At 42.0% G+C, this 10002-nt stretch overlaps 1 protein-coding gene and 1 pseudogene across 1 annotated transcript; one reads left to right on the plus strand and one right to left on the minus strand.

Annotated features, from left to right (window-relative positions):
- Positions 1-25: 25 nt before the first annotated feature.
- Positions 26-4693, minus strand: LOC127754803 (heterogeneous nuclear ribonucleoprotein Q-like). Its single transcript, XM_052280393.1, has 9 exons — positions 4541-4693; positions 3959-4370; positions 3744-3860; positions 3510-3650; positions 3248-3427; positions 1081-1285; positions 646-806; positions 479-564; positions 26-397 (listed from the first exon to the last, which is right to left on the minus strand). The coding sequence occupies exons 2-9, from the start codon at positions 4352-4354 to the stop codon at positions 286-288; spliced, it is 1398 nt and encodes a 465-aa protein (XP_052136353.1). The 5' UTR covers positions 4355-4370; positions 4541-4693; the 3' UTR covers positions 26-285.
- A 559-nt stretch (positions 4694-5252) lies between these two features.
- LOC127755655 (uncharacterized) lies at positions 5253-6150 on the plus strand (annotated as a pseudogene).
- Positions 6151-10002: the final 3852 nt, after the last annotated feature.

Below are 10002 nucleotides of genomic sequence, written 5' to 3' on the forward strand. Positions count from 1 at the left end.
AAGAACATATGTAGGTCCAACTGGATGTCTGCAGATAAATTCTTCCATCGGTTTACTGCTAAAGACGCCGCGAGAAATACAAAGCTTGAACACACTGTTTTCAAGTCACAAGCACCGCATTACACGACTATAATTGGAGAAAAAAAAAGGTGGTACGTGTCTCACGCTATTGCAGGTGTTATGCTGGAACAGGAATACAAGCTTCTCTCTTGTTTCATAAGTTAACAAATCCATCACACTGCATGATGGCTGGTGGCACAGGGGAACGGAAAAAAAAAAGAAAAACTAGTAAGGGCGATATCGCCGGCCATGACTCCCTTCACCACCTCGGCTGCCACCATCCCTCCGGTCACCGCGTCGCATTGGTGGTGGAGGGGGAATTCCACCAGGCTGTTGCCTATCGACATTGGAAACAAATCGTGAGGAATGGAGATGGTATGCTAAAAAATTGTCTAGGGCAGCAGAAAAATTGTCTTACAGAACATATCCAAGACGACCGTCAGGGAGCACCATTGGGACCATCCTCATTCCAGCTGGTGCTGGTCCTCTACCATAGATCATAGGCTGCCAAAAAAAAGGAGAAAAGTCCATAAAGACAGACTACAATGTCAATATGGTAGCCTACAAATGTTTAGTTTGGTTTACCTGGTTGAATCCAGGACCACCACCACCATAAGCACCATATGGATCTCCCATGTAGCCACCATAAGGAGGAAGTGGAAAATTTGGAGCTCCTGCTGGCTTGAACGAGTGATCAGGTTTCTTGTCACCCAAAGGTTTGGCCATGGATACTTCCAGCACTTGCCCTGTGTTTCAGTCAGAGCAAGATTAACTCTAGTTCTGATGAACAAAATTTAGAAGTAGCCATTCACATAGTCCTTGGCAATGCCAGTGGTTCCTTGATATCCAAAACTAACAAGTTACTAATATACAGTGTAACAGTGCTGACTGCAAAGGTCCTGTAAAATCATCAGAGCAAATGATCTAAACATATCTGCTTTCCACAGGAAGCAACTACCTAAACAAAGAATACCAAGTTCCATAAATAGTGATAAATGATAAACAAGGAGAAAACATTACCATCAAATTCATATTTTTCGCTTCCTTTAACTGCCTTCAGTGCACTTGATCTTTCAGCAAAGTGAACAAAACCAAAATCTCTCTTATGCCCATCCTTAGCAGGTGGCAAAACGACTTTTGTGACCTCTCCATGCTTTTCAAAAATCTCCTTAATCTTCTCTTTAGAAGCATTTTCTGGTAAGTTCTTCACATATATAGTCTTCACCTGTAAAGGAAATGTCATTCAGACAAAAATTTCCTAGGACTCAACAAAAAAGGTGATATGACATATCAAAGCTAATAATCTCTGTGAATATAAAAAATTGATAAGCTAAAAGTGCATCACATAAGGAGAAACCATCGACCACATAAACAATCTTGCACAGGCATTGAACGAGTAGACCAACTTCAAGTCAACCTAACTACTATGTCAGATTGTTTTAATGTACAGACAACAAGCAATTACTGGTTATACATCCCCTACTGTACCATGTAGAAATAAAAGTAAGAATGCGACTGGGACCTAGAAATACATCAGCAAAAAGATGGTTATTCTGGTTCAGCCATGGTAACCAGTAATTATGGTTCACAAAATCTTTTAATGTCACAGATTAATGTTTCCTTATTCATTTGCCAGTTCCTTCTCTAGCAAACATTATATGGCATAAAGGAAGCAAATTCAGTGCCTCTTTTCCAAGTAAATTACCCTAATAGATTCGCAATATTGACAGTTTTTTTCCTAAGGGGTTCTACTTCAGTGTTCATAGCTGTACTCCGTACATTGAAGCATAAATTATGCTGAGTTTTTCATTTACAGTGTGCCAACTGAGTGGCCCGTGCACTGCAATGGGATCAAAACATTTCAAAGCTAATACTAAAATTAAAGGTAGTACTGCATGTTTCATGTGTAAGAAAATGTCATCAATATAGTACCTGCAAGAAAAAAAAAACACAAGAAGCATAGATGCATGGACAGACAAGGTTGCATATGAACTCTTGGTGTATGAATGAAATTTAGGGTTCAGGTATATATGTCTTTAAGAAAAGTGATTGAATCATTTTTCTTGGAAACTACAGCGTTAAGTTCTAGACAAAACAATTGGCAAGCCAAAGACCACCGCTAAAGAAGCAATGCACTGATTATTATAATTTCACACTTCTGACTGCTGGTGCTCACCACACCAAACATGAAGAGTCCAACTTCAAGAAAAAGTAGGCCTCTTTCCATTCAGACCACCTCCCCATTTGCTAAAGAAAGACCCGACAACTTCAACACAACAAATTAAGAAGTTACTGAATGATCTAAAATCTGTTAGTCTTGACTCTTGGAGTATTTTCTCAAGCACCTTGTATGCATACATAACTGAATGCTATTATCCAAGGCAATTCCTTGTTTGAATCCCCTGGCAGCAACACAGGAACCAAAAGAGGAAAAAAAGTCAGCAAATGTCACCATTTCAATGGACGGCTGGACACGAGTCCAGACAATCTTGTTGATGCATGCTTTCTCCCACTTGCCGTGCAGCCGTTCCCCTGCAGCTTCCTTGAGCTGCCATGCACATGGCCCATGCCACATTGCCGCCTTTTGTTGTGCTCGCGCCAGTGGGCTAGCGTGTAGGAGGGTGGTAGCGGATGTAAAAGAGGGTGAGACGGTAGATCTGTGGGTAGGTGATGCCAGTTAGCAACTTGAGGTCAAGCGGCCAACGGGAAGATAGCAGTGGGGCGTGGTGCATGCAACAGTTGGGGGCATGGGGAACATATGGTCAGTATCGGCACGGCTTGGGAGGCGCCAAGCACGCAAGCATTCCATCCATAGAGCATCGATGTCGGTAGGGTGTCGACCTGTACTGAAGGCGCAACGCATGAGGCAGGATAAATGTGTGCGAGAGGAAGATAATGGATTAATGGCATACGTCAGGTGTGGGATATGATCACGAGTGGAGATGGGGAAACAGTTTCTGCGGGACGTGGGGGCAGATGGTTTGGAGATGATGTGCTGGTGCTTGATTTTGTTCATGATGACAGAATAAGGCCACAGCACAACATTGCACGCCGTGCACAATGGGAAGGACATGTGATGGTTGGGGCGGAAGGGCAGAGCAAACTCTGCTTTTTATAGTAGTAGAGATAAGGGTACTAATGGATGGTAGATTCACCAATAGGTTTTCTTTTCATATAGTAAAGATACCTGGGCAGCTGCAGAAGAAGAATCTGATGAACCCTTAGGTTCAGCCCAGCTGACGGTCAATTGGCTACCATCAACCTTAAAGTTTGGTGCTGACAATTTCTGCCTGGCATAGTCTGCACAAGCGTGGTTATAATACTCAACAAAGAGGAACCCACGGTTACGGCTTGGGTCATGTAAATCCTGCAGGACCAAGAGAACATCTCTATTAGCAAACTTGGGACCTTTGTCATACAAAATACAACTGTGAAATCAAAAGACACACCTTGAACATCTCAATGTTGACAATACCTGGCCCCTTCCCTTGGATTATCTTTCTCAGCTCCTCCTCACCCAACCCCTTGGGTACATTGCCAACGAATAGCCTGTGCTTTGCCTGCGACAGTGAGCACCGCAGTGTCCTCCCCTGCACCAAAGACCAAACCATCCAATGTAAGCACATCATACGTGATAGAACAAAGCCTCCTCTATGGCGACCAACAGAGCTACAAGGTAATACCTTGTGTTCTTTGTCATGCAGTTCCTCGATAGCACGCTGAGCCGCTTCCTTCGCGGTGAAGTTGACGAATGCGAATCCTTTGTTCTCCTTGGTCTCTTTATCCTTCATCAACCTCACCTGTCATCGATCCATCCATGGCGTCATATCAAAGTTGCATTGTGTTACAGGCCGGGCAAACAATACTGAAAAAGAAGATGCTGATAGCATTCAGATACCTCATAGATTTCGCCGAACGAGTCGCAGAGCTCACGGAGGTCCTCCTCGGTGGTGTCGCGGGGGAGACCGCCGATGAACACCTCGGAGCCCTGAGGCGGCAGAGCGAGCAGCTCATCCCACTTCCGCTTCTCGTCATCGTCCTCAGGCCCATCGCCGCCGCCGCCGGCGGCCTTGTCCATCTCATCCGCTCCTCCTTCGCCCGCCGCGGTCCCCGCGTCTCCGTGGCCATCGCCCTCGACCTCGGGATCCTCCTCGTCGTCGTCCGGCTCGTCGGAGTCCTCGCGGCGGCGGCGGCGGCGGTACCCGTCCTCGTCGTCGTCCATGACGTCGTTGTCGTCGTCCCCCTCCAGGTCCACCTGCTCCTCCGGCTCCTCCGACTGCTGCCGGTCGGACATCCCCAAAACCCTAACCCTAGAAACGAACCAGCCACCACCACATCACCAAAAAAAAAATCAGAAATCCCATCCCAAAAGACCCGCAAAACCCAAAAAAAAACTCCAGATCTAGAGGAGAAGCTTAGGTTAAGGAAAAAAGATAGAGAAGAAAGAGGAGGAAGAGCTAGAGGGAGGAGGTGCGCTCACCGGCGGCGAGGATGCGGCGGAAGAAGCAGCTGGACGGCGGCGGCGCTGAGCTCGCGAGGAGGTGACGCACGAGGGAAGGGGGAGAGAGAGAGAGAGAGAGAGAGAGGCCTTCTGCTGATCACGGCCCAAATAGCCCAATCGGCTATCAGTCAAAACTTTCACATGTTCTCTAAAATATTTTTATTAGCTACTTCTTCACTTGTTCCCTTATTTATATCTCATCAAATCATAGCCATCTCCTATTTAATTACACTCTCATCGTTATTCTCCATGAAATTATAAAGTGAAAGGTAACCAAACAATTCCAAAGTCTAAAGATAAAACAATTCCAAAGTCTAAAGATAAATTTTTGTACAGGACATTGTGACTTTGTAGTTTTAGCTTTAGGATACCGCATGAAATCACTTTAGTAAACACACTCCGTACATATGGTTATTTGTCACGAACACTCCATCCATTAAAATAATATTTTTGTGCTAACTAGACACTTTTTTACATGGTTTAGATCAAATTGCCTCTCCTTTCTCTTTCGATTCCTCTCTTCTTCCTTATCCCTTTCTTTCTCTCCCTCCTTCATCTCTTCTCCGCGGTGCGTGCGCCCTGCTCGGCGGTTGCGCCCGGAGTGCGTGTGGTCTGCTTAGCGATGGCAGTGGCGCTCGGAGCGTGGGTGGCGACAGCGGCGGCACCCGGAGCGCGTGCGGCCTGCTCGACGATGGCGGCGGCGCTGTACCTTCCCGGCATGGCCAAGAATGCGGCGATTGTGGTCGCCGTCTAGAATCTCCCTGGTGTAGCGAGGAGCACAGTGGATTACACCGTAGAAGCCTCACAGTAGTGGCTGGTAGTGGTGGCCTCCTGCAGGGCCGGCGGTGAAGGCGTGGCTCTCCTCCATGCTGCTTGGCGAGGAGCTTGAGCTGCTCCGGGCCAAGCTGGTCGTGGTCAAGAAGGAGGCGGCGGGGAAGAAGCGGGTGGCGGTGGAGGAGCTCCGCCAGCGCGTTGACTGTGGGCGTGACGAGTTGCAGCGGCTGCGGTCAGATGTCGCCGCACCGAGGAAGGAGAAGCACGCGTTGGAGCAGCGGTGTGCTGGCGTGGTCCGCGGCTGCTGCTGCAGCCGAGCAAGCCGCGTGCGCTCCGGGCGCCGCCGCCGCTGCCAAGCTTGTCTCCCGCTGTGACCAGCCGTCCGCCGCAACGCCTCAGCAGCCGACACCGCCATGCTCTTGGCCGCTTCCGGGAACATTTCGACAACCACAGGGCTCACCTGCCAGCAACACGCCGACAACCTCACCGGAGAAGAGAGAAAGGAGGGAGAGAGAGAAAGGAGGAGCAATTTGGTCATGTAAAAAGTGAGCCTCCTCTTATGCCCGATCCAGGTGGCTCTCTCAACGGTGGCGTGGCTATCCTGGTTGGCAATGGCAGCGAGGCGGCGGTCCACGGTGGTGGCACTGTTATGCTTGATGTCTGCGTGGCAGTCCTAGATGGCGACGTGACGGTCCATGGTGGCGGCGCTATGCCCGGTGTCGGTGCAACAGTCACAGGGAGCAGCGGCGTGGAGGTCACGGGAGGTAGCATGGGGTCCGAAGGCGGCGGCACGGGGTCCGCAGGCGACGGCATGATGGTCACAGGAGGCGAGGAGGCCGCAAGCGGCGAATCGACGATCACTGGGGGCGGCGAGGAGGCCACAGTTGCCGGTCCCTGACCGTCTTCATCGCCGTCTCTCAGGTGCTGCCGACAATCACCCGAGAAGACCCGATGACATGACCTGGGTGTGACGGCACCCAGATCGTCACACCCTCGCATCACCCCAGCCCCGCCCCATCGCGCCCTCCCAACGCCCATTTTGGGAATCTGCCTATCCTCCTAGGATAGGAGGAAGGGCACTGTGGAGAGGAGAAAGGGGAGATGGCGGTGCCGGCATGCTGCTGCAGATGAGGGGCCAGAAACAGGTCAATAGCTCTGTTCTATTGCTAGCTACTCCGTACCTTGTTTCTTTTTTTCTTTTACTTACTATATGACAAATTGATTAATCTCCCTGTTGGGTTTTTATTAATTCTGATGGAGGGAAGTACGTTTTGTTTTGATTGATAACTTTTGTGCCATGTGATTTGAAGGATTACTTTGCTAAATTTAGGGCCTCATCCTTTGGCTTTTTCCGTAATAAGCCAAAACGGCTTATTAGAGAATAAAAATGAATTTGTAGGTAAAACGTTTATATATGTGTTCTGGTGACTTAAAAGCCAATGCTGAAAAAGAAACTACGTTGAAAATATCTCAAAATCAATGTCAAAAAAAAAGTTTGAAAATTCAAATTTTAGCTTTTTCTTTAGCTGAATAGGCCATCCGATGGGAGCCGAGCAATTGCATAAAATTCAAAACGGAGGCTTGCAGTACTATCACTAATTAGAGAACAGAAACAGATACTACAATATAGAGTGAGAGTTGGTGTACCCTTGCAAAAGTCTGATGATAATATGGCATTATGCTCAATGAATCCTTTATTCAGGGATAAGTAATTTGGGTTGGATCAATTCTAAGAAGTGTGTCTATGTACTGAATACCATTTTAACGAGGGAGCTGTGAGGGTTTTTAGAATTCAATTCTAATGAAATCAATGAAAATCTCTTGAAGATATTTCTCAGGTTATTGTTGCCTTTTGTGTCCTTCAGAGATGGATATTTTGTACTCATTGTGTCCTTCAGAGATGGAAATTTGAGTCAACACAAAATAATGTTGTCTAAGCAAATGGTTGTCTAGAGGTAAGATTGTCTTTTCATACAACTTAACGGAGAGTTGTTAATAACAAGTTGATGGTGATGGTATTTTTAGGAAGTTGCTCTTGTCGATGACATTTATGGGATTAGGGTGCTTATCCATGAATATATATATGTTAAAAATATTGTGCAAAATAATGTGAAGGGAGATGATTGGATGTTGATTCGTGAACGGTATTGCTAAAAAAATGTCGCAAGTTTTTTGGGCAAAAGACTTTCAAATGTGGCTATAGTATAGTTGTAATGGAACTACAATGCAATTACGGCTATAGTATAGTTGTAATGGAACTACAATGCAATTACATAGTAGTTACAATAGTGTAGCACTGTAGCTACATTGTAATCTCTATATAAGTTAGATATAAAGTTGTATATATTATTTTAACTAGCATGGTGGCCCCCGCAGATTGCGCGGCTAGCATCATTATATTTTTTCTCATATATGTTTTCTCATTATATTATTAAAATATATTACAATGACAACATAATTTTAAATTTTGCAATAACTTTACGAAACTACTAATGTGTAATAACTACTCTAGTCTCCTCTTCTAATATTCCTTATCTTTTAATTCCGAATTTCAGCTATTTCTAAATTGTATTTCTATATGGACTCTGCTTTTTCTTTTTCTCCGATTAATGTGACAATTCCTAGGCCATGAGAGCGAACGTGGAGACTCCTTTTTATTCTAAATTTTAGTTAGTTTTAAATTCCAATAGGAACTATATACTCTACTTCTAATATTCCTTATTTTTTATTTCCAAATTTCTATTTTTTTCTTAATTGTATTTCTATATGGACTCTATACTCTACTTCTAATATTTCTTATTTTTAATTCCGAATTTTTATTATTTCCTAATTGTATTTTCATATGGACTCTATACTCTACTTCTAATATTCCTTATTTTTAATTCCGAATTTCAATTATTTCCAAATTGTATTTCTATATGGACTCTAGTCCCCTCTTCTAATATTCCTTATTTTTTAATTCCGAATTTCAAATATTTCTAAATTGTATTTCTATATGGACTCTAGTCTCCTCTTCTAATATTCCTTATTTTTTAATTCTGAATTTTAGCTATTTCTAAACTGTATTTCTATATGGACTATGTTTTTTCCTTTTCTTCGATTAATGTGAGAATTTCTAGGTCATGAGAGCGAACGTGGAGACTCCTTTTTTTCTAAATTTTAGTTACTGTTAAATTCCTATATGGACTCTATACTCTACTTCTAATATTACTTATTTTTTAATTCCGAATTTCTATCTTTTTTCTTAATTGACTCTATACTCTACTTCTAATATTCCTTATTTTTAATTCTGAATTTCTATTATTTCCTAATTGTATTTCTATACTCTACTTCTAATATTCCTTATTTTTTAATTCCGAATTTCAAATATTTCTAAATTGTATTTCTATATGGACTCTAGTCTCCTCTTCTAATATTCCTTATTTTTTAATTCTGAATTTTAGCTATTTCTAAACTGTATTTCTATAGACTATGTTTTTTCTTTTTCTCCGATTAATGTGAGAATTTCTAGGTTATGAGAGCGAACGTGGAGACTCCTTTTTTTCTAAATTTTAGTTAGTGTTAAATTCCTATATGGACTCTATACTCTACTTCTAATATTACTTATTTTTTAATTCCGAATTTCTATCTTTTTTCTTAATTGTATTTCTATATGGACTCTATACTCTACTTATAATATTCCTTATTTTTAATTCCAAGTTTCAGTTATTTTCTAATTGTATTTTTATATGAACTCTATACTCTACTTCTAATATTCCTTATTTTTAATTCCGAATTTTAGTTATTTCCTAATTATATTTCTATATGAACTCTAGTCTCCTCTTCTAATATTCCTTATTTTTTAATTCCGAATTTCAGCTATTCCTAAATTCTATTTCTATATGGACTCTAGTCTTCTCTTCTAATATTTCTTATTTTTAATTCCGAATTTCAGCTATTTTTAAATTGTATTTCTATATGGACTATGCTTTTTCTTTTTCTCTGATTAATGTGAGAATTTCTAGGCCATGAAAGTGAACATGGAGGCTCCTCTAATATTCCTTATTTTTTAATTCCGAATTTCAGCTATTTCTAAATTGTATTTCTATATGAACTCTGCTTTTTCTTTTTCTCCGATTAATGTGAGAATTTCTGGGTCATGAGCGCGAACGTGGAGGCTCCTTTTTGTTACGAATTTTAGTTAGTTTTAAATTCCTATATGGACTCTATACTCTACTTCTAATATTCCTTATTTTTAATTTTGAATTTCTATTATTTCCTAATTGTATTTCTACATGGACTCTATACTCTACTTCTAATATTCCTTATTTTTTATTCCGAATTTCTATTATTTCCTAATTATATTTCTACATGGATTCTATACTCTACTTCTAATATTCCTTATTTTTAATTCCGAATTTCAGTTATTTCCTAATTGTATTTCTATATGGACTCTATACTCTACTTCTTATATTCCTTATTTTTAATTTCGAATTTCATTTATTTCCTAATTGTATTTCTATATGGACTCTAGTCTCCTCTTCTAATATTCCTTATTTTTTATTTCCAAATTTCACCTATTTCTAAATTGTATTTCTATATGGACTCTAGTCTCCTCTTCTAATATTCCTTATTTTTTAATTCCGAATTTCAGCTATTTCTAAATTGTATTTCTATATGGACTCTGC

This window comes from Oryza glaberrima, chromosome 11, assembly GCF_000147395.1.
Source record: "Oryza glaberrima chromosome 11, OglaRS2, whole genome shotgun sequence".
In the NCBI taxonomy this organism is placed as follows: domain Eukaryota; kingdom Viridiplantae; phylum Streptophyta; class Magnoliopsida; order Poales; family Poaceae; genus Oryza; species Oryza glaberrima.

Excerpts from the sequence above, each read along its gene's own strand:
- LOC127754803 (XM_052280393.1), bottom strand. The coding sequence starts at position 4,354 with ATGTCCGACCGGCAGCAGTCGGAGGAGCCGGAGGAGCAGGTGGACCTG. Across the intron at positions 565-645 it reads GTGGTCCTGGATTCAACCAG|CCTATGATCTATGGTAGAGG; the intron begins GTAAACCAAACT and ends TTTTTTTGGCAG. Across the intron at positions 398-478 it reads GGTCGTCTTGGATATGTTCT|GCAACAGCCTGGTGGAATTC; the intron begins GTAAGACAATTT and ends CAATGTCGATAG.